The following is a 24,852-nucleotide window of genomic DNA, read 5'->3' on the forward strand; positions in this document are numbered from 1 at the left end:
GACGGTGGGGACGGTGTTTTGGGGGTCATAGGCAGCATTTTTCTTCCTCCAAACACAGCGAGTTGAGTTAATGCCAAAGAGCTCTATTTTGGTCTCATCAGACCACAGCACCTTCTCCCAGTCACTCTCTGAATCATTCAGGTGTTCATTGGCAAACTTCAGACGGGCCTGCACATGTGCCTTCCTGAGCAGGGGGACCTTGCGAGCCCTGCAGGATTTTAATCCATTGCGGTGTAATGTGTTTCCAATGGTTTTCTTGGTGACTGTGGTCCCTGCTAATTTGAGGTCATTAACTAACTCCTCCCGTGTAGTTCTAGGATGCTTTTTCACCTTTCTCAGAACCATTGACACCCCACGAGGTGAGATCTTGCGTGGAGCCCCAGAGCGAGGTCGATTGATGGTCATTTTGTGCTCCTTCCATTTTCGAACAATCGCACCAACAGTTGTCACCTTCTCTCCCAGCTTCTTGCTAATGGTTTTGTAGCCCATTCCAGCCTTGTGCAGGTCTACAATTTTGTCTGACATCCTTGGACAGCTCTTTGGTCTTTCCCATGTTGGAGAGTTTGGAGTCTGCTTGATTGATTGATTCTGTGGACAGGTGTCTTTTATACAGGTGACTAGTTAAGACAGGTGTCCTTAATGAGGGTGACTAATTGAGTAGAAGTGTCTAACCACTCTGTGGGAGCCAGAACTCTTAATGGTTGGTAGGGGTTCAAATACTTATTTCACTCAATGAAATGCAAATCAGTTGCTATCTTTTATTTAAAGTTATTTTTTTGATTTTCCTTTTGATGTGCTATCTGCCACTGTTACAATAAACCTACCATTGAAATGATACTGTTCTGAGACTTTTCATTTCTTTGTCATTGGACAAACTTACAAAATCAGTGAGGGGTCAAATAATTATTTCCGCCACTGTATAGTAGCTGGGAGTGGCAGACAGGACTCACCTGAGAAGGATGCCTACAAACTCCCAGTCAGGACAAAAAGGTTCACAAGGCAAAACCCGGATGACATACCCTGAACCATGGAGCAAACTCACAAGCTATCGCGAGTAGCAAGTCGCTGCGACCTTCTCCTCCCAGACCTGTCTGGATCAGTCACAGTCGTGACATCTAGTGAGACTTGCACCTATAAAACAATGGGGGCATATCCTAGCGACATGCCCCCATTGTCTATGATGAGACAACCACTTAAAAAATTTAGGACAGCCACAGAGTTATTCAATAAAATGTATAGCACCACCTGCTGTTTGTACTTTTCCTTATTTTTCTGATGGTCACCGAGGTGGTCGCACACACACTCAGTTTAAATCTTTTACTGTCACCAGCCGTATCTTCTGTTAGAAACTGTGGCAGTTACCGGGAGAGAGCTACAGCAGAAAGGACACACCCCCTGAGCTGTGATAGGGAGAGAGCTACAGCAGAAAGGACACACCCCCCTGAGCTGTGATTGGGAGAGAGCTACAGCAGAAAGGACACACCTCCTGATAAAGGACACACTCCCTGAGCTGCCAGCCTGAAATAAATCTAGCAGAACAATTGGAGCAATGACTGTGGAGATCTCTGGATCCATGTGAGGTACAGGGCTGGTTCTAGCTTTGTTAGAGATTGTCATGTACTATATGATGTCTGATTTTCATTTTTTACATCAATCACGGGATAACCCCTTTAACTACCAGCACAACTATCAGGACACTTTTGGAGTTTTAGTTTTGCAACCACAGGCGAGCCACAGAACAGAGACCACTGCTGTAAGCATCTGGAACCCCTGCCCATGCATCAGTACATGGGACGGTATAATACAATCTTTTGGCTCTAATGGTAATTACCTATGTACCAGATTTCTAGGATTTTACACAAAATGGTGTCACATGGAGCTTCTCTAAAGATTATATTAGAGAATTACCTGAATTACTCCCTTTTATGAGGCGCAGATTCCACTAGTAGAGGGGCGCATGACAGAGGGCCCATAGTCAGCTCAGATCATCTGTCACAATGTGAACATCTCTGCTATATAGGTTTCCTTAAATCAGTGATCCACAACCTGTGGTTTTCTACCTGTTGTGAAGCCACAACTTCCAGCATGCCCGGACTGTACTGTGTGACCGCTTGTCCAGGGCAGCTGCGGGGAATTTGACATCCTAACCACTGCCTTGCCCTATTACTTCAGTCACATTAGGGGAGTGATTTTGGTACCCGATTCGTATAGGGAAATCGCTAGTAATTCAAGTCCTTAATTATTTTTGTCTTTAGAGGAGAGGATGAAAAAGTCTCTGCAGAGAAGATGAGACCACGCGAGGAGCAGACTTCTCTCCGACAGGGCTTATACACAGATCTGATGGGTTCTTACGGGTTTGTCCGGATGATTTTGTAACCTATCCGGCCTGACGAGGGGAGGTGTAAACCGAGGTCTGCTACTGGGTAGACACCGGCCGGATATTGTAAGTGCGTCTGCACAGTCCCCGGGAGATTTCTTATAAACTATCTTGTTTGTTCCCATGTGGCTGAATCTCGTTATATTCAGGTTTAATGGTCGCTTCATTTGACGAATCTACACTAATATAACAGGAAGTTACAGAAACAGTATTATACGTCTTTTATCTGTGCAAGCTTCATGCTGGAAAATGATCTCGCTGTACAATACATGATGTAGGTGGATACGAGAGCATGACCCCTGTGTGTACCTCATGAACATCTCATGTGACATCCTCTGGTCTTCCGGGATTTAGGGACATCTCTGTATGCCTCATGTTCTATCAGCTACCCTGCACCCCACTGATCGGCTGCTTCGAGGAGCCACGGCTAGAGGAGCTAAAACAGTGTACCGAGCTGGAAGCAGACAGCTCCATGCGCTGAGTAGTGGCCAGACGAGGTTACTGCAGCTCAGCCCCCATCTCACTGATCACCATTACATGGGTCCTGAGTTACCCGAATAAATGGAGCGACGGTCGAGCTGCCAGAGACAGCCGAGTACAACGCTGTGGATAGGGGGAAAAGTTTAGATCTTGGGTTAACCCCTTTAACACTCTTCCAGTGTGGAACCTCTCTGACCAGTAGCTTGTTCTGGCTGCTTAGCCACATGAAATCCATTTGAATTCCTAATGAATGGTCCATGTGGCTGATATAAAACCCATATGTTGGAAGAGGTGTCCATAAACTTTTATTTTTTTCCATTCTGTATAGGTCCAGCAAGAGTTAAATTACATGACCTTCCTCCTTATCAGTATTTTAATATCAGTAGGCTCTGTAAATGCGTGTGTACTGTACATCAGGATGCTCTTGTGATAGCCATACGGTAATATTACCATAATATTCTCTTGCGGTGACCTGTTTTCTTTCTTGCTGGTCACGTCTAAGCACCGTCCTGCATTGACGTTAATGGAGCTCTCTGTATAACAGAATTGCAGGTTATAAATGTTCTCACCATTACTTTGGTGTGTGTGTGGATGTGGAGTAGTCTGGTTGTCAGATATTCCCTGCAGTCTATTTGGTGTTGCCGGTAGCGTACAGGTGGTCATCCTTCTTCTGTATTCCCCCCCCCCCCCATCATTGGAGCACAGCAGGAACTGGTTATCGAAGCCCAGCAGCACTACACCACTTCTCCGTCCTCTGCTGTTCTAGACTCCCTGGGTTGAACACGGTCTCAGATCTCTGGTTGCACCCAAATTTGCACTGGGGAGATCAAGGACAAAGACACCATGCGCAGCACCTTTTGATAAAATTCAACAAGTTTAATGGTCCTATGTACTTTATCGCTAGTATATGCCCCCATTGTCTGATAGGTGCGTGTCCCACCTCTGCATGCTCAGTTTACGAGATATGTGTGGGTCCTAAAGTGAAGGAGGGTGCACCACGCATACGTGGCCGCCTTCCGTTCATTTGCATGGGGACGCTGAAAATGGCTAAGTACTGGCACTGCGCTCCCATTCATTTCTATGGGGCTGATGAAAATAGCCGAGCCATGCAAATTAATGTAGAGTGGCTGTGCATGCGCAATGCGCCCTCTATCACTTTGTCGGCTCAGTTTGAGATGTGGGACCCAGACCTATCAGACAATGAGGGCATATCTTGGCGATATTCCCCCATTGTCTGAGATGGGAATACCCCTTTTAATTGACATGTGTTGGGCTGAGCAAGCATAAATATGCATAACTCTTCAAAATGGCTCCTCTGTTTCCTCCCGACTGGTTTCCTCCCGACTGGATGGGTGGAGGAGCAAAGCCGTGGACATCCTACTGTATAGGGGGCACATAAGAGATCACAACATTAATGGTGTGATTGGGGGAGCTCAAAAGTGCTATTGGGTGGAGCTTTTCTGTGTTAAAGGGATGAGCTTAGCGGTGTGACAAGGGCCCCAGCTCCTTTAAAGTACATAGGACTAATAAACTTGTTGAATGTTATCAAAAGTTGCTGTGCATAGTGTCTTCATCCCCAGTGCAAATTCGGATGCCACCAAAGATCGGAGACTGTGTTCAACCCAGGGAGTCTAGAACAGCAGAGGAGGGAGAAGTAGTGTAGTTACAGTTCCCGTTGTGCTCCAATGGGGGGGGGGGGGGGGGGGGATACAGAAGGAGGATGACCACCTGCCCAAAGCACTAGATGTGTACGCTACCGGCAACTGTAGGGACATCACACATCCACACACACACCAATGTAAGGCTCCATTCACACGTCCGTGGTGTGTTGCGGACCCGCAAATTGTGGATCCGCAACACACCCTCCCAGCACCCCCATAGAAATGCCTATTCTTGTCCGCAAGCTGCGGACAAGAATAGGACATGTTCTATCTTTTGCAAATGCGGATGCTGACAGCACACTGTGTGCAGTCCGCATCCCTTCCGTCCCCATAGAAGATTAATGGGTCCGCACCCGTTCGGCAAAATTGCGGACGTGTGAATGGAGCCTTATGGTGAGAACATTTATAACCTGCAATTTTGTTACAGGACTTTGATTTTATTTGCAGTTTTTGATGATATACTCTTTCTAGTCCTGCACCCATTCTACTGCTCTTGAATTCTCACCTACATGTGATCTACGATTAACGTCCATGCAGGACGGTGCTCAGATGTGACCAGCAAAGAAGGAAATGGGTCACCACAACAGGATGGCTTGGGGCCCTAGAAATGCAATATCTGCCCCTGCCTATAGGAAGACTGTATATATCAGATTCACCATCGGGAAATTCTTTCTCGATCTCTCATGATGTGATTGTATTGGTTTGCCATGTGCAGCTGTACTTCATCTGTCTGACTGCAACCTGAATTGTGGCATCCAAGTCACACCTGTACATGGAAATGTGGATTGAGAATCATTACTAAACCACCACTGATGATATTTGCCTTTTTTTAATTTTTTTATTCAGATCCTGAACATTTTCACCGAGAGAAAAGACAAAGACATCCCCCAGATCCCACTAAGAACACGTGTAAGATGCTCGTGGTGGCCGATCATCGCTTCTACAAGTACATGGGTCGTAAGGAAGAAAGCACAACCATCAATTATTTGGTAAGGAATTTGCAACAAATTCTTGTTAAAAAGGTTCTCCACTTTGGAAAATCCCTACTTGCGTCCCTTAACAATAAGATGATTACAAAGGGTTGAGACCTCCCTCAATCAGGTGTAATCTGCGGGGAAACCTGACCGTAAGGCTACAATCACACATGCAGTTTTCGTGGCACTTTTTGGTGCAAATAGGCCGACTCGCTTCCGACCTTGGCTCCCAGCTCCTTCTTATGCTTCATGTCATGCCCAGCACTGCACACTTCTTCTCATAAATTCTGATGGCATAGGCTGTAAAAAAATAAAATAAAAAAAATAATGTAAAAAATGACGAAAAAGATTGCTGTATATAGCGGCTATATAGATATACAAAGCAAATTTTCTTGCAGTATATGTGTATTATTTGCCTGATAGCTCTTCTTTCTTCCAGCTGCTTGCTGTTTCTAATTATTATTGCTGGTGACAATTTATTGCATAACATTTGTTGCAATCGGAGCTGCAGTGTACAGCATGGAGAACAAAGAAAGCAATGACCTCTGAGACTTGAGACAGGAATTGGATTTCAGATTACCTCCGACTTCCATTAGACAATACAGCTACGTTGGGGTCACTCTTGTTGTTGCTGTGCGTTAAAGGGGTTGTCCGTGATTCCCTGTGAAGGGAAGCACACTTACCTGCTCCCTGCCGCTTGGTCCCGGCTCCCTGGGTCCATCACTGCCTTTTGTTCCCACATATAAACTTCTTAAATGGACAGAGCCACATGCCCTGCTGCAGCCAATGACTGGCCACAGAGTTGACGTGTCCCTCAGATGGCAAGTTCCCGCCGTCATCTGATACTTGGGGACATGTCACCACTATGACCAGTCATTGGCTACGGCGACACATGTGACCCCATCCATTACATGCTGTGACCGAAGACCCAGGGATGAAAATAGAAGGGAATCCTGGACAAAAAGCAACACAGACTTATGTAAAATTTCAAGAATATTACAAACTGAACATTACAAAAAAAATTCAGCTGGAAATGAAAGATTTAATCTTAATTTGTGAGTTGACTTGAATCTTGCTCACGTATAAGGGATGATCACATCTCACGGTATAATGTCCTCTTTTCTTTGCAGGTTGATGCACAGTAGAACCTACCTTTAATTGCTTGTTAATGAAGTTGTATTTTCTGTGCATATAGGAGCAGCTTTATGAGACTTCTGTGCACCTTTTATGTTCCTGTTTTTACTAAGTCCAGTGATTTCTTGATTGTAGATCGAGCTCATTGACCGAGTGGATGACATATACAGGAACACGTCCTGGGACTCTCAGTGGAAGGGGTATGGAGTCCAAATAGAACAGGTATGTTGTCCCCAGCTATGGTAATAGGCACCATCAGTCCAGGACTCTATAGGATTAGAACACAATCCACAATATAAAGCCTCATACACACAACCGCATTACGGCTCCGTACAACTTTCGAATTGTATGGATTTGTAGTACAGCACTCATGGGGCCCTGCTGTACTCCTCCGATTTAGTTCTGGGATACAATCTTATGAAGGTATTCTCAGCTAGCAGCATTGTGGGTAAAGTGTAAAGCACAAAGACGGTCTGCAGCTCTATAGTACTTTGCGTGCCTCTTTAGGCACAGGATATGCGGCTCTGCTGTGTGCATAACGCCTAACTGTGCTCAGAAAGTGCATTTATTTTATGCACACCTTACTTGAAGGCATGAATACAGAACTGGTCAATGTAATGGGCACTAAGTGGCCCTCTTCCACCAAGAATTGTTGATTACGGACCCTAAACTGCTGCTGCAGACATACAATAGATTAAAAGGTGTCCATAGTGCTTGGGAAGAAAGAAGCTGCAGCTGTTTTGTTAAAGGGGTTCTCCAGGATTAGAAAAACGGTACTGCTTTCGCCCAAAGAGAAATCACTGAAAATAATAGCACTCCCATAACAATAGATGCAACGCCACCACTGTCCACAGGTTGTTTTTGGTAGTTTAGCTCAGCCCCATTCACTTCAGTAGAACTGAGCTGCAATACCAGGCACATCCAATGGACATGTGTGGCGCTGTTTCTGAAATAAAGCATGGTTTTATAATCCCTTTAAGACTTGTCCATTTTTCGATTGGTCAGTTTGTGTATTAGCGATATTGGTCTGTAATTATAGGACCTGTGTAATATTCTGTACAGTATCTTAGGACATATGTAGGATCATTGCATGTTGAGTATTTTGGTATATTTCTGAACAGGAGCCTGCGGCAGCTGCTGCATGTCTGGGGGGATCTTTCCTTTTACACTTGGCTGCGTTGCTTGCATCCAGCTACACAATGTCACTTTCAATCATACACCGGCCATAAGGTCCTGTCTTGGCTCACCATTACACGCCTCTCTTGGCCTACTGGAACCATATTTAATAATTAATGGGTAACTAATGATTCCTCTGCCCGGTGAAGTAAAGATTTCATTCTTTTATCTTTTTTGTTGTTGTTGAGGATAGTGAATATTGACATTACATTGACAGCTCTGTGCACATGGCCATAGCTGATTTTCAGGCCACAAAAAAACACTTTTTTTGCATTCATTTTACTTTTCTCACTCCCATCAATAGAATGGGTTATTCTCATCCGTAGAAATGGACAAGACCTGCAGTGATTTTTGTAGATCAGTGCATTGTTCCATTGGCTTGTATTGCTCCATATGCTATACGTTTTAGGCCTCATTCACATATACGTGGATTTTCACGAACCATGGTCCGTGAAAACCCGTCCTGCTGAGTGCACGAGCGCACGGCGTCATTGGTTGCTATGACGCTGTGTGCTTCGTGCCGCCGCTGTACAGTAATACACACGTGTGTGAATGAGGCCTTTAAGAGGACCTTTCATCTGTTTAGCCCAAGTCTAATTAGGGTCTTACCTTATAGGGCGGCCCCCACTGATGTCATTGCTCTTTCTTTCTTTCTTTCTTTCTTTCTTTCTTTCTTTCTTTCTTTCTTTCTTTCTTTCTTTCTTTCTTTCTTTCTTTCTTTCTTTCTTTCTTTCTTTCTTTCTTTCTTTCTTTCTTTTCAGAGCTGTTTATTTTGGCGCCTTATATTCTAATTAGCCGATTTGGTTATACTATGCGGAGACTGAAGCGGTTCTCTTCTCCCTGGCTGTGAGCGCATCCAATCAGAGCGCACCGCTCACAGCCAGGGAGAAGAGAACCCCTCCAGTCTCCGCCTAGTATAACCAAATCGGCTAATTAGAATATAAGGGCTCTTTCACACCTGCGTTGTTGTGTTCCGGCATAGAGTTCCGTCGTCGGGGCTCTATGCCGGAAGAATCCTGATCAGGATTATCCTAATGCATTCTGAATGGAGAGAAATCCGTTCAGGATGCATCAGGATGTCTTCAGTTCCGGAACGGAACGTTTTTTGGCCGGAGAAAATACCGCAGCATGCTGCGCTTTTTGCTCCGGCCAAAAATCCGGAACACTTGCCGCAAGGCCGGATCCGGAATTAATGCCCATTGAAAGGCATTGATCCGGATCCGGCCTTAAGCTAAACGTCGTTTCGGCGCATTGCCGCATCCGACATTTAGCTTTTTCAGAGTGGTTACCATGGCTGCCGGGACGCTAAAGTCCTGGCAGTCATGGTAAAGTGTAGCGGGGAGCGGGGGAGCAGTATACTTACCTTCCGTGCGGCTCCCCGGGCGCTCCAGAGTGACGTCAGGGCGCCCCAAGCTCATGGATCATGTGATCACATGGATCACGTCATCCATGCGCATGGGGCGCTCTGACGTCATTCTGGAGCGCCCGGGGAGCCGCACGGACTGTAAGTATACCGCTCCCCCGCTCCCCGCTCCTACTATGGCAACCAGGACTTTAATAGCGTCCTGGGTGCCATAGTAACACTGAACGCATTTGGAAGACGGTTCCGTCTTCAAATGCTTTCAGTACACTTGCGTTTTTCCGGATCCGGAGTGTAATTCCGGCAAGTGGTGTACACGCCGGATCCGGACAACGCAAGTGTGAAAGAGGCCTAAGTCAAGGGGGACAACAACAAAAAAAAGTGCGATGACATCAGTGGGGGCCGCCCTATAAGGTAAGATCCTATTTAGACTAGAGTTAAACAGATGAAAGGTCTTCTTTAAAAACGGGTATCACACTGAAGAAAAATCCGGTCATGTGCGTGAGCCATTACTATATTTTAAGAGAAATTGGGACATGTGGTTCTCTTCCCCCCTTTTATATAGTAGCAGATATGGACCTGTCCACAGTGTCTTGATATTTTCATTTTGACTGTATATTTCAATTATTTGATTCCTTTTTTTTTTTTTTTTTTTTTTTTTTTTTTTTTTTACATAAAAAAACGGTATAAATGCTGCCAGGACTCGGTCATAGATCTCGCTGTGGTCATCCACAATTTATTGTTAATAGTCCAGTCATCAAATGTACTAAGAATTTGAAGGGGGTCAACCACAAATTAACCCTGTGTTTTCGGCCAGATTTCCTCCATAAGACTATTTCAGGAACATGTATAAAATCCTGCAGACTGACAATCCCAGTGGGGAGGTTTGTCTTTGTGTGTTTTTGTCATTTGTTTCTAGGTTTAGTGTCCCTTTAAAATAATAAGAACCATTCCCTGTACCCATCTTGTGTGTTTAAGGGAAACAGGCAAAATAGAGCTGTTAGGCCTCTTTCACACTTGCGTTGTTGGGATCCGGCATGCACTTCCGTTGCCGGAGGTGCCCGCCGGATCCGGAAAAACGCAAGTGTACTGAAAGCATTTGAAGACGGAACCGTCTTCCAAATGCTTTCAGTGTTACTATGGCACCCAGGACGCTATTAAAGTCCTGGTTGCCATAGTAGTAGTGGGGAGCAGGGGAGCGGTATACTTACAGTCCGTGCGGCTCCCGGGGCGCTCCAGAATGACGTCAGAGCGCCCCATGCGCATGGATGACGTGATCCATGTGATCACATGATCCATGCGCTTGGGGCGCCCTGACGTCACTCTGGAGCGCCCGGGGAGCCGCACGGACGGTAAGTATACTGCTCCCCCGCTCCCCGCTCCACTTTACCATGGCTGCCAGGACTTTAGCGTCCCGGCAGCCATGGTAACCATTCAGAAAAAGCTAAATGTCGGCTCCGGCAATGCGCCGAAACGACGTTTAGCTTAAGGCCGGATCCGGATCAATGCCTTCCAATGAGCATTAATTCCGGGTCCGGCCTTGCGGCAAGTGTTCCGTATTTTTGGCCGGAGCAAAAAGCGCAGCATGCTGCGGTATTTTCTCCGGCCAAAAAACGTTCCGTTCCGGAACTGAAGACATCCTGATGCATCCTGAACTGATTTCTCTCCATTCAGAATGCATTAGGATAATCCTGATCAGGATTCTTCCGGCATAGAGCCCCGACGACGGAACTCTATGCCGGAAGAAAAGAACGCAGGTGTGAAAGAGCCCTTAGTCACATAATACCAAATGTTTAGGAGTTCTGCACCTTCCCCCCCGATACAATTTTAATTATGGTCCCGTAAGAGATTAGCATAAAAAAAGCCACCAACCTATTCACTGGTGCTCCATTCCAGCACAGAGGGTCTCGTCGCCGTTGCTCCCGGACTCTGTGGACAGGAAGAGTGACATCTCATCTGTCATCATGTGCACCACTGCAGCCAATCACTGGCCTCAATAGTCATGTGTGGCTTGGGGACACATTAAGTCCAGTAAATGGCTGCCGTGGTGCACCTGGGATGTCACACTTGTTGTTGTCCACAGGGGTCCAGAAGCAACTGGGATGAGACCTTCGGTGCTGGAATGGACTGCCAGTTGAATAGGTGAGTGGCTTTTTTTTCTTCTCTACGTTAATCACTTTCAGGACCATAATTAAAATTGTATTGGGGGTCTGATGACCCCTTCAAGGTATTGTCCAGGATTAGAAGAAGATGTCTGCTTTCTTCCAGAAACAATGCCACATCTGTCTGTAAGTCCTCTGTGGTATTGCCGTTCAGCCTCATTCCTTTCAATGGAGCCAAGCTACAATAACAGCTGAGTGTGACGAGAGTCGTCCCCAGTGTTCAGAATAAATAAATGTAAAAAACCTTTTGTTTCTATGAATGTCAAGTTTTTAAACTTCTCCTCTCTCACACATGCGTCCTGTGCCTCCCCATGTCAGTGGAGCGGCAGTCAAGCATCTGCCGAAGAGAAGCACAGTACAGCGCCCGGCAGGCCTATAGATGAATGGAGAGGCAGCATTCAAGTGGTGTACACAGGATCTCTGTGATTGATTAGTGTCCCATCGGAGCAGATTAACAAATGATGTTGCACCAATAATTATCCAGATTATCAGAAACGGTCGTTCCCGAACGTCTGGCCATCTAAATGTGCCGACAATCACACTATGAACAGTGAAACGCTCGTTCATCAGGTGATCCTGTCGCTCATGCAGGCACCACCGATCATGGCTTCTGAGCAGCAGATCGTGCCGTCTAAATAGCCATCTGCTGCTCAGAAGCCATGATTCTGTATGAGGATGAGGGATCGCGATAGCTATCCCTCGTCCTCATACTGTGAAGGAGATCTCTGCATGTAAATGTGCGGTCTCCTTCACTGAACGAGCAGCCGACTGTCAGCCGCTCAGTCGGCCCCTCTAAATCCACCTTAAGAATACAAATCGCAGCTGTCATATTAGATTAATTTACTATTCTGGTACATGGACTCTTGTAAATTTGGAGTATGTTAAATCCTGCACCAGATTTCTGTCCGAGTGCCAAAAGTTTGTCCATGTGCAAAAAAAAATAAAAAATTGTCTCAGTGTCAAAACATTGTCTGTGCACCAAAGTTCAGAACTGGGGTATTTTTGTCACTATCTGACGAGGCGGCGGGAAAACAGATCGCTAATAGCGGCTAACTTTATGACCGTGTAAATGTAGACAGTCTGCGCCACATTTATCACAGTGGCTGAAAAATCGGGAGCTTGTTTAAACTGTTCTAAGTTTACGCCACACGTTGGCGTAGAATTACTTTCCCTCTTCATGGAGTCACATCCCCGTGTCGGACAAGGCGTAAAACGATTAGAAAAGCACGTGAAATGGTTAATAAATATGGTGCAGAGAATGTCCACCAGTTGTTTTTTTTTTTTTTAGCGAATTGCGACAAAAAACTGCTTCCTTTTTAATAGTAAATCTTAAATCTGCCTCATTGTTCAATTTAAAGAAATCCCAGGACATTTTATAAATATCAGTTCCATATTACTTCCTGGGAGTGATCTGTACGTTTGGTGGAAGTTCACGTTCAAATCAAAGCGGTCAGTCCAATAGACCTCCATAGACCGATCTGCCTCGTGAAGAAAGGCGAATCCTAAAGGAAATGATTCCGTGTATGTTTGAAGGACTTGGTGTATGTGTCAAATGTATCCTACAGGGGTGTAGCTATAGGGACTGCAGGGGCAGCCATTGCGAGGAATATCTGACCCCACTGCCCTAAAGATGATGCCATTATTATGAATGGCGCATGGTAGGTGCTGGCCCTTCATTAATTCCATGGCGCTGTACATGTAAAAGGGGGTCACGTACATAATATAAACCAAAACAAGTGCAAAAGGCATGAACTTATTAACAGACTGGTACAGAGGGACGCGGGCCTGCAATCTACAAGCTTTTTCAGGTCCCTCCGCAGGGATGATTTAGATCCACCGCTAGTACTAGCTCGCGGCACCAGTTGGTTGATGACGGTGGGGTGACTATCAGACGTACTAGCTCATGATGATTCCTGTCTGCTCCGCCATGCGGTGTTTGTTCAGGGCCTACTGTAGCAGGGTTTGGGCACAGATGGTGCAGCAGAAATGGGTGAAGTTTTTGGCACAAAGGGATGAGCTGGTGAGCAGAAGGCTGGGATCATGAGGGGAATGAATGACAATATTTCTAGGAAGAGGCAAGATGAGCAGACATTAAGATGGGGGAGGAGAGCCGAGTTGGAAAGCTGAGCAATCTGGAGGGAGTTCTGAGCCTGCTGAAAACCTGCTCCAGCGAGTCCTGCAGAACATACAAGGGAATATGTCCGATTTTTGCTGAAGCTGTAACCTGTCCTATAGTAACATGAATAGCCACGTGACATCATAAGACTCATGTACATGCTATGCCACCTTATATCGTGTTTGATTTATTATCCTTTTTATGCAGATCATTGTTCACAAGGAACCAGAGAATGTGACCGGTTCAACACTGCACTATAACATGGCAAAGAATCATCCAAATGAGAACAAAGATGCTTGGGACGTGAAGCTCCTGCTGGAGGTGAGGGGGCAAGAGGGCCAGATGTGTCATAGCCCAATTCTGCATGGGGTGCTCTATGGTGGAGACATACGCAGTTATACTGAATTCAGGGAGTATTCCTTAGAGTAGCCTTTACTTTACTTTACTGTGCTGTGCTCCCTTCGGTTACAGTATTGATTCCTTCTGGGACGACCATGGAATGCTTAGAACAAAAGTTATTTGGGGGCCATAAGTGTATAGAAGAGAGCAGTGCATTGCATGTACTACAGCTAGAGAGCAGTACAGTAGATGTAGAGTTGTACAGTACTTGTACAGGAGGAGAGCGGTATATGTAGTACAGGTAGAGAGCAGTACAGTACATGTAACACTGGTAGAGAGTGGTACAGTACATTTAGCACAGGTAAATAGCGGTGTAGTACAGGTAGAGAGCTGTATAGTACAACTGGTACTGGCAGAGAGCAGTACGGTATGTGTGGTACACATGGAGAGCTGTGCAGTACATGTAGTACAGGTAGAGAGTAGTATAGTACATGTAGTACAGGTAGAGAGCAGTATAGTACAGGTAGAGAGCAGTACAGTACATGTAGTGCAGATAGAGAGCAGTATAGTACATGTAGTACAGGTAGAGAGCAGTATAGTACAGGTAGAGAGCAGTACAGTACATGTAGTGCAGATAGAGAGCAGTATAGTACATGTAGTACAGGTAGAGAGCAGTATAGTACAGGTAGAGAGCAGTACAGTACATGTAGTGCAGGTAGAGAGCAGTACAGTACATGTAGTACAGGTAGAGAGCTGTACAGTACATGTAGTACAGGTAGAGAGCAGTACAGTACATGTAGTACAGGTAGAGAGCAGTACAGTACATGTAGTACAGGTAGAGAGCTGTATAGTATATGTAGTACAGGTAGAGAGCAGTACAGTACATGTAGTACAGGTAGAGAGCAGTACGGTACATGTAGTGCAGGTAGAGAGCAGTACGGTACATGTAGTGCAGTTAGAGAGCAGTACAGGACATGTAGTGCAGTTAGAGAGCGGTACAGGGCATGTAGTACAGGTAGAGAGTGGTACAGTACATGTAGTGTAGGTAGAGAGCTGTTTAGTACAGGTAGCACAGTTAGAGAGGTGTACAGTACAATTGTTACTATGTGTGTGGTACAGGTAGAGAGCAGTACGGTATGTGTGGTAGAGAGCAGTACGGTATGTGTGGTACACGTGAAGAGCTGTGCAGTACATGTGGTACAGGTAGAGATCAGGATCACTGTGCATACATATTCAGTACTTCTAGACATCTGAATATATTAGGCCTGTTTCACACTAGTGTTCATGAGATCCAGCAGGCCGTTCCGACAGGGAACAGTCTGCCCCTCTCTGTATCTGGCATTGCCGGAAGCTACACGGATGCCTATAATGGAGACAAATGGAGATCTGGCTGCAACCCAGCAAATATGCTGAGAATGGGCCAGACAGATACGCAGCCGGAACAGCCTGCCAGATCCCCGAATGCTAGTGTGAAACTAGCCTTAGACGTCTTTACTGGAAATTGGTTTGAGGTAATGTAAGACAATAACAAATGGCTTCTGAATTGTAGAGTTTGGCAGGGTGTAAAGAGCAATCGCAGTGCTTCAGAGCAAAACTTAAAGGGAACCTGTCACCAGGATTTTGTGCATAGAGCTGGGGACATGGGCTGTTAGATGGCCACTAGCACATCTGCAATACCCAGTCCCCACAGCTCTCTGTGCTTTTATTGTGTTAAAAAACCGTTTTGATCCATATGCAAATGACCTGATATGAGTCCTGTGTCCGGAGATAAGTCCAGCGGAAAGGAGCCCAGCACCGCCCGCGTCCTCCGAATCTCCTCCTTGCTGGCTGACGTCACAGAGCTGGAGCGCCGAAATCTCGCGATGCGCGAGCTAGCGCATGCGTAGTTCGTTCCCTGTGCTGATGCCAGCACAGGGAATTAACATGACGCCGACACTGCGCATGCGCTAGCTCGCGCATCGCGAGATTTCGGCGCTCCAGCTCTGTGACGTCAGCCAGCAAGGAGGAGATTCGAAGGACGCGGGGTGGTGCTGGGCTCAGAAAATTGGACTCGTCTCCGGACACAGGACTCATATCAGGTTCATTTGCATATGGATCAAAACGGTTTTTTAACACAATAAAAACACAGAGAGCTATGGGACCTGGGTATTGCAGATGTGCTAGCGGCCATCTAACAGCCCATGTCCCCAGCTCTATGCACAAAATCCTGGTGTAATAACTAATTATGTAGCATGCATATAATAGTGAGATGTTCTGCAGGGCCGTTCTATACATAAAAGGTAGAGGACACTCTTTTGGCATATGTCAGGCTTGTTAGCTTGCTAGCCTATGGACACGTCCAGCCTTGAAATGTCCCTGTACTTTGGGAATAATTTTGATATGTCAAAGCGGCATATCAAAAGTTTTGATTGGGGTGGGGGTCCAAGCTTTGAGACGTCTGCTAATCGCTAGAATGAGGAGGGAAAAGCGCTCACATTGCATACTCTCCTGCAGAAGACTGATGCAAGGGGGCTCCATAGAAAGTCTATGATCCCATCTCAATTCTGTCTTCAGCAGCACAGAGAGAGAGAGCTTGCTCCCCTCATTCTAGGGATCGGCGGGGGTCTCAGCACTCAGACATCCATCGGTCAAAACCTTTGATATGGTTTTTATGACTTATCAAAAGTTTTCCCAAAGTACAGGGACCAAAAGTAAGTTTGAAGATTGCGAGTAATGATAGATTGACATCTCACTAACCTCTTTCTTTATGGGTTGTGACGTCCGTTCTTCCTGCTGTGAATACAGAATGTGGTCTAGTAGGGTCAGTCATGGGAATTTCTTGTTTGCAGCAATTCAGCCATGACATATCCGAAAAGGCTTCCACTGTCTGCCTGGCTCATCTCTTCACCTATCAGGACTTTGACATGGGCACTCTAGGACTTGCTTACGTTGGATCCCACAAGCCAAACACCCACGGTGGAATCTGTCCTAAAGGTGAGTGACAGTCCTTGTGTGTATCATCAGTTTTTCTATATTTGTAAAACTTGTTCTTGATCATCCTATCCACTTATGTGTATTAGGTGGTCAAGCACTTCTGCATTGCTGGCTAGCTACCTGTAGGATGTACATTTGTGTTCAAAATAATAGCAGTCAGACATCACTAACCTGATCAATCACTGTTTTTGGTAGAAATTATATTTCTACATGGCAAATAATTTACTAGCAGGTGTAGTAGAGTAATAGAAATCCAACAGACCCAACAGTAATGACATGCATGCTGTTGATTCTCTGTAATTCAATCACTTACTGAAAGGGGCATGTTCAAAATAATAGCAGTGTGGAGTTCAATGAGTGAGGTCATTCATTCTTTGAAAAACAGGTGGCAATTATTGCCCTTATTTAAGGAAGGCAGCAAATGTTGTACATGCCGGTTACAGTACATTTCTCTCTGAAATTCTGAGAAAAATGGGTCGTTCCAGACATTGTTCAGAAGAACAGCGTACCTTGATTAAAAAGTTGATTGGAGAGGGGAAAACATATAAAGAAGTGCAGAAAATGATAGGCTGCTCAGCTAAAATGATCGCAAATGCTTTAAAAGGGCAACCAAAACCTGAAAGACGTGGAAGAAAGCGAAAAACTACCATTCGAATGGATAGAAGAATAGCCAAAATGGCAAAGACTCAGCCAACAATCAGCTCCAGGAAGATCAAAGAAGGTCTAAAGTTACCTGTGAGTCCTGTTACAATTAGAAGAAGCCTATGTGAAGCCAAGCTATCTGCAAGAAGCCCCCGCAAAGTCCCACTGTGCTGAAGAGGTTACAATTTGCCAAAGAGCACATTGACTGGCCTAAAGAGACATTTTGTGGACTGATGAAAGTAAGATTGTTCTTTTTGGGTCTAGTGGCCGAAGACAGTTTGTCAGACGACCTCCAAACACTGAATTCCAGCCCCAGTACACTGTGAAGACAGTAAAGCATGGCGGTGCAAGCATCATGATATGGGGATGTTTCTCATACTACGGTGTTGGGCCTATTTATCGCATACCAGGGATCATGGATCAGTTTGAATACATCAGAATACTTGGAGGTCATGCTGCCTTATGCTGAAGAGGAAATGCCCTTGAAATGGGTGTTCCAACAAGACAACGACCCCAAACACACCAGTAAACGTGCAACATCTTGGTTCCAGACCAACAAGATTGACGTTATGGAGGGGGCCAGGCCAATCCCCAGATCTTAATCCAATAGAAAACTTGTGGGTGACCTCAAAAATGCAGTTTCTGAGGCAAAACCAAGAAATAGAGAAGAACTGTGGAATGTAGTCCAATCATCCTGGGCTGAAATACCTGTTCACAGGGGCCAGAGGTTGGTTGACTCCGAGCAACACATATGTACAGCAGTTCTCAGAAACAGCGGTTATACAACTAAATATTAGTGAAGTGATTCAAAGGAAAGCAAAATCTTTAAACATTTTTCAGTGTATATAGTGAATTTTTGAGTTTGTAAAGAAGAATACAAACACTGCTATTTTTTTTGAACAGTCTAATATTTACTTTTCTTAAATTATTTTTTTTTTTTTTAGGAACTACACAAATTTGATATATTTTTCTTCATGTTTTGATTTGGAATAGAATGTGTAGTGTTCCCAATGCATTTGTGTGTATGGAAATAAAAGCTGTTAGAAGGATTTTATGCTTTATTCACTTTTTAAAACACACTGCTATTATTTTGAAACCAACTGCAGCTTAAGAAAACCAGATAGTTTATCATGGTGGAGGATGCAAATCTAATCCTGGTGGGGAGCTGGCTGCTTGTGTGCAGCTTCTTTCCGGTGACTCTCAGATGAGAGATCTGGAGATGTGATGTTAGGAGTGTTCCACATTACATGGCATGCTGCAGAATCCCATTCTATGAGAAGTCTGTCAGAAAAGCCCCCACCCACACTTTTTAAAACCACTTCCATTGAACTTCTAAACTCATTTATGACCAAATCAAGGTAAAGTTTGATTTGGTGATCAATGAGCTAAGGCTAGTTTCATACTGGCGCTATAGATCTGGCAGGCTGTTCCGCTAGTCAATAGCCTGCCGGATATCTTTGCATTCCGAATTGCCAGAAGCTTATAAGGCTCCTTCTAGCACCATTAACTATAATGGGGGCCGGTGGAGATCCAGCCACATCCTGGCAAATGTGCAGAGAATCGGCAGGAAGAAAACGGCTGCACGCGGTTTCCATTGCCCATCTTCCTAGCTGTTGACGTTCCTCTCCAGTATATTTCCACAGTAGAGATGCTGGCCGCCTTGTTTTGTATTCATAGTGTAGCAGGCGAATTCTCCTGTAGTCCTCACAGACCAAGCTGGTGCCTGTGACGTTTGTTTCTACGTTATGTTGTGGCAGAAATGTCTTGTCTGACTTCATCTCTTTTTCAACTCGGGCAGCTTACAGAAGTGAATCGTCGCAGAAACCTATTTACTTGAACACGGGTTTGACAAGTACAAAAAACTATGGAAAAACCATCCTTACAAAGGTAGAACCAGAACTATGTCTCCGCATGAGGTCATGGGATCATTTAAAATATCTAAAACGTGTTAAGTGACATGTATGGTGGTTGCCCTTGCACCTGAACATATCTATACATCTATGGAGCAGACACACGAGATGATCCCACACCACACACAGCAGGTACTGCCTGTGATACAAACCTGCTGCAGCCGGGATCAGAGAGAAATGCAATCCCAGTTGTTATCCAACCCCTATAATGCCCCTCATACTGGTTATACTTGCCCCGCTGCCCGACACCCGCGTCGCTTCTGATGTGGGAACGAGCCTCCCTAGCATCACAGGTGACACTAGGGCGGCTCGTTCCCATCGCGGCCTGCTATTGATACATATCCTGTATTGCTGTGAACAGTACAATGGTTGGAGGTTCACTGCAAGACTTAAAAATAATTTGAATAAAGTTTTTAAAATAATGAAAAAATAAAAAAAAAATTCTAATAGTCCTGCTTTTCCCATTCATTATAATAAAAAATAAGCATAGTTGGCTCTCTAAAATGTCTAATCTACCACAATATCATGTCATGTATTCAATAAATTCCAACACAAGTATTCCCATTTTTTTGGGTCACTCCGCCCCCTCCATAAAACAGAATAAAAACTGACAAAAAAAGTTGCATGTCCCCCAAAATACCAATGAAAACCGCAGCTCATCTCAAAAAAATTGAGCCCCCCCTCTCAGGGTCGTTTCAGCCTGGACGTCCATTTTTTATGTGAATGCAGTAAAAATTCTATGACTGTTCATTTTATAATCTATTATGTCTTCATAGGAGTCAGAGCTATATATCCTTTCTATGAAATTAGTTAAATGATTGCATTTTGGAAACCTGCATGGTGTTACAGGTTCCACCTATATGTAGATAACACAGGATCGGCCATGGTCACTGCTCACTTCCACTCCCTACCTGCACAATGACCTCTGCATAGGTCGCAGAGCATGCCCACAATACTCTCCCATAGAAGTCAGTGAGTCCTCTCCAGATTACAGGTTCCTGAGGTCCATATGGCTGCTGTAAAGTAAATCTCTGAATGCTGTTAACAACCTGGGCGCCCCCATAATTATGTACAGAAAAGGCAATAAAAACAGATTAGACAGAATGAGTATGTGGGTTTTAATTACTAATAATATAATTGATATATACTCTTTAAAGCACACAGTTTATATACCGGGCGATTCAAAAAGAATGGTGCAAAATCATAGTCTCAGTATTCGTAACTGAGAGAACACAAATGTATTAACATAAAAAGACACACGATCTATCCAAGTTTAATCTATAGACTACAAATGGTCAATTTGAGCTCCCTTAGCTGCACGGCAGATGTCTAGTAATTCAGTTCTGTCCACATGTGTGCCAGCATATCCTCAGATATGGACTCCACTTTTTCAGGTTGTGCAGATCCTGTGACTAGGGGGTTGTGGAGGGGTAGATACACATAGATCTTGATGTAGCCCTACAGAAAGAAGGCACCCAATATTGAAATCTATAACCTTGTATGCAGTGAGCTCCCTCTAGTGGTGACTGTCGACAGTCAGAATCTTAGTACCGGTAATTCTGTCTATGCAGGAGATTAGGGCTCTATACCAGAAAAGCTGCCTATATGATGCTATATTAGGAAATGAATCAGCACAGAATGATGACTTTAATCACTGTGTAATGCACAGTTCTGCAACTTTCTACTAAACCTTGTGTTTCGATTCCTTGCTATTGTTAAGATCTCAGTTTGCTGCAGTTGTATCCAGTCAGGAGAAGCCACTTTCTGTCTGTCCTTTTTCAGGAAGCTGACCTGGTGACTACTCATGAGTTGGGTCACAACTTTGGATCTGAACATGACCCTGACAGCATGGAAGACTGCGCACCTAGTGAGGACCGTGGGGGCAAATATGTGATGTACCCCATAGCTGTAAGCGGAGACCATCACAACAATAAGGTAAAGATAAACCTCCTGACCTGACTCCGTAAACGTATCATCTGCTCCTTGCCCATGTGCACTCATTTCACACCTCTGAATACCTGGTCTCCTGCAGTCTTATACAGTGTATCTTGTACAGCACATAACCTCACTCTTGAGTCTAATTACTTTGTGAACAACTGTTACCCATATACCAAGAATTTCTATAAGTTCTTGAAAGACTCTTGGCTCAATCCTCCAACTTTGCTTTGGCATCAGCTAATGTACGTAGCTATGTTTTAAGTGCCCCAGCCCAAAAGAAAACGGGGCTAATCTCAGAAATTAATGAACTGCCCGCCAGTTATGTTGCCTGTGATTAATTCTTTTCCTACCGATGATAATATTAACCCCTTAGTAACCAGCCTGTCTTGGGCCTTACTAACCAAGCGTTTTCCTTCCTTTTTTCATCGTCGCGTTCCAAGAGCTATAACTTTTTTTATTTTTCCGTCTATATAGCTTTATGAGGGCTTGTTTTTTTTGCGGGACAAGTTGTCGTTTTTAATGGTGCCATTTTGGGGTACACATAACTTTCTGATTAACTTTTATTAATCATCTTTATGGGGGTGGAGATGGGAAAAAAATGTTTTTGCATTGCCGCTTCAAAAGACCCATAACTTTTTTATTTTTCTTTCTATGGAGTTGTGTGAAGGCTTGATTTTTGCGGGACGACTTGTATTTTTCATTGGTATCATTTTGGAGTAAATGGTGCTTTTAGATCGTTGTTAATACATTTTTTCGGTGGCAACTAAGAATAAATTAGCAATTCAGTTTTTTTTTTTTTTTTTACGGCGTTCATCGTAGGGGGTAATTTATGTAGTCCGGGTCGTTACGGACACGGCAATACCAAACATATAGGGGAGATTTTATTTATTTTTTGCAATTTTATTTATTGAAAAGCGTATTTTCAATGGAAAAAAAAAAGCGTAATTATTATTTATTTTCTTATGAGATTTTTTTTTTTATAAATGTGTGTTTTTTTTGTTTTGTTTTCTACCACTTAATAGTCCCACAAGGGGACTATAATAGACAGCTTTTTGATTGATTTTAAAATGCAATGCATTATCACTATAGTGCATTGCATTTTAATGTCAGTGCTATTCTGACATTGACCAGCAGGCTGCGCCAGAGAGGCGCAGCCTGCTGGAAATTACTTAAGGCTGGTCTGGGGCCTACACGAGACCCCAGCCAGCCTTCACGCACATCGTGTACCTCTGTCATCACTTTACATGAGGCGGGTGCCATTGCCCGCAGCATGTAAAGTGTTAAATAGCCCAGATCGGCACTCCTGCCGGTCCGGGCTGTTAGAGCAGGGCCGCAACTCTCATGTGAGAGCGGGGCTCCTGCTCCCCCACTTAGACTGGGCGGCCCAGCCTTAGGCCCCTTAGTGACCACCGTAAAAAGGCGTATGGGTGGTCACTAAAGGGTTAAATGGATCGGACCAACCAGAGCTGGGCCCCCTTCTCCATGCACCCTATAGACCTATGAAGGCTAACCTCAGGCACTCCAGCTGTGGTAAAACTACAACTCCCTTGATGTACACTTGCTCGGCAGTTCTCAGACTTCATAGAAATGAATGCAGCATGCTGGGAGTCGTAGTTTTACCCACAGCTGGAGTGCCGGAGGTTAACCATCACTGCTATAGACCCTTATGTTTATACTAGAGTTGTCATGATATCTGAATTTCGATTCCATTTTGATACCAAGAACTAGTATTGCGATACACTATAACAATTCAATACCACAACAAACAAAAAAAATACGTACCCAACATTAACACCATGTTGCTGGACTTTTTTTTTTCTGCCAAAGTATCGATTGCTGATTATGTGAGGAGGTACTTTAATAGTAAACCCATCAACTACCTTCTCGCATAATGGACAACATTGGGTTAATGCGTGACGTGTATCATGGCATTACTTACTATTAATGTGAGGCACACGGTTTTATCAGTTTGGACCTCCATGTGCTTCACATTAATCATAACTCCATCATGTACCTCCTCACATAATAGGCAACATGCAGTTATCATGAGGGATAACGTGGGTTAACTTACTATTAATGAGGCACATGAAGTTCCAAAATGATAAAACCACATGCCTCACATTAGTAGCAAGTATCATGTACCTCATATTAGCCCATAGCCTGTCTCAGTAGAGTATATTGCACTCCACTGGTGGTGCTTAGGATGTATGGGCAGATGATCTCTGCCCGAAGTATTGAGCTCCGCAGGCTGACTTTATCCATGTACTGTGGAACTGCCCAAGGCTAAGGAGATATTGGAATGATGTATGGATCTACGGGATAATATATTTGAGATACAATTGGATCGATATGCTTTATGATGTTTTCTTTGCCTGCATCCACCTGAAAAAGCTGTAAAGTCATGGCCACTAACCAGAGAGATTTATCCATGGTAACAGAGACTTAGAAAAAGGTTCACAGAAAATGGGGGGGGGGGGGGGGCAATAAAATAACTGTTTCTGAGCATTACATGAGCCTCCTGCCTTTCTGTAAGTGTGATTTATCCCTCCTTATCAGCTTTATGAGCTTTTTAGAGGAAAACAAGCATTAAGGCTAGTGAGGTCACTCTTTTGCCAGTACTGTAAGCAAAGGCGCCTTTTGCTTCTAAGAGAAATGCATCTAGCTGTGCTACTGAAACAGAATAGTATGACTAAAAGAGACTTAAGAGAAGCCCGAAAGATAACTATTTCTTCACAGTTATGATTGTACAAAACAGCACAGCCATTATGCAAACTTTATTTTTTTGAAAACTCAGGTACTCTTTATTTTTTTAATTTTTTTAATTAGATCCTTTTTATTGACATCGCCAAATACCGTAATAATACAGTCTTACAACAGAACATAGCAATGAAAGGCTTTTCCATCAATACATACAATCTTGGTCTGTACTCAGAACCTTAGCATATATTATAATACAACTCTTGCTACTCTTAACACCTCCAATTCAATCCGGGCATCTAAGAACGAACTGTCCTCCTGCGACAGCCGAGGAAGATCTAAACCCTGCAAGAACCCGTCAATATCTGAGTCAGTACATGATGTCTTAGATGAATACAGGGAGGAGTAAAAGTCTCCCAATATATTAAAAATACTCCCGGTATCCCTTCTCAGGGTTCCGCTGGAGTCCACCAGACCCGTAACACACGGAGAACCCTGCTTTGGCTATCATTGAGAGCATATGCCCCACTTTCTCTCCTTCCGCAAAAAATTGTTGTTTATAGAAGACGTTTCCTCTCAGCCACCTGCAGGAGATGACGCCTTAATCACTCCTGCTTGGCTTCTAACTGATTGCTCGTCTCTGTGGAAGGTGCATTCACAAAGGCTTCCTCTGCCATCCTCATATCTGCATGTATTTGTATATCTTTTTCTTTAGATTTGGATTTAATCCTACTAATGGACTTAATCAGGGTTCCTCTAAGAAAGGCTTTCATAGCCTCCCATATTGTATGCATGGAGGCCGAACCTTTATTATATTCAAAATATTCCCTCAGGGATTGTGCTATATCAGTAGTGTCCCCTATCGGGGTCAACCAAAAAGCGTTCATACGCCAGTACTTCGTCCCCGGTCTGG

The 24,852-nt window shown here is 44.3% G+C and overlaps 1 protein-coding gene across 2 annotated transcripts in view; it reads left to right on the forward strand.

Annotated features, from left to right (window-relative positions):
- The window catches only part of ADAM17 (ADAM metallopeptidase domain 17), an 86,928-nt gene that overhangs the window by 47,182 nt on the left and 14,894 nt on the right, over positions 1-24,852 (forward strand). For both annotated transcript variants that reach the window (XM_040427487.1, XM_040427488.1), the window contains exons 7-12: positions 5,365-5,507; positions 6,762-6,848; positions 13,648-13,761; positions 16,608-16,752; positions 19,193-19,281; positions 21,087-21,239. In XM_040427487.1, the coding sequence (XP_040283421.1) occupies positions 5,365-5,507; positions 6,762-6,848; positions 13,648-13,761; positions 16,608-16,752; positions 19,193-19,281; positions 21,087-21,239 (731 nt within the window). The remainder of the gene's footprint in view (positions 1-5,364; positions 5,508-6,761; positions 6,849-13,647; positions 13,762-16,607; positions 16,753-19,192; positions 19,282-21,086; positions 21,240-24,852) is intronic.

This window comes from Bufo bufo, chromosome 4 (assembly GCF_905171765.1).
Source record: "Bufo bufo chromosome 4, aBufBuf1.1, whole genome shotgun sequence".
Lineage (NCBI taxonomy): Eukaryota > Metazoa > Chordata > Amphibia > Anura > Bufonidae > Bufo > Bufo bufo.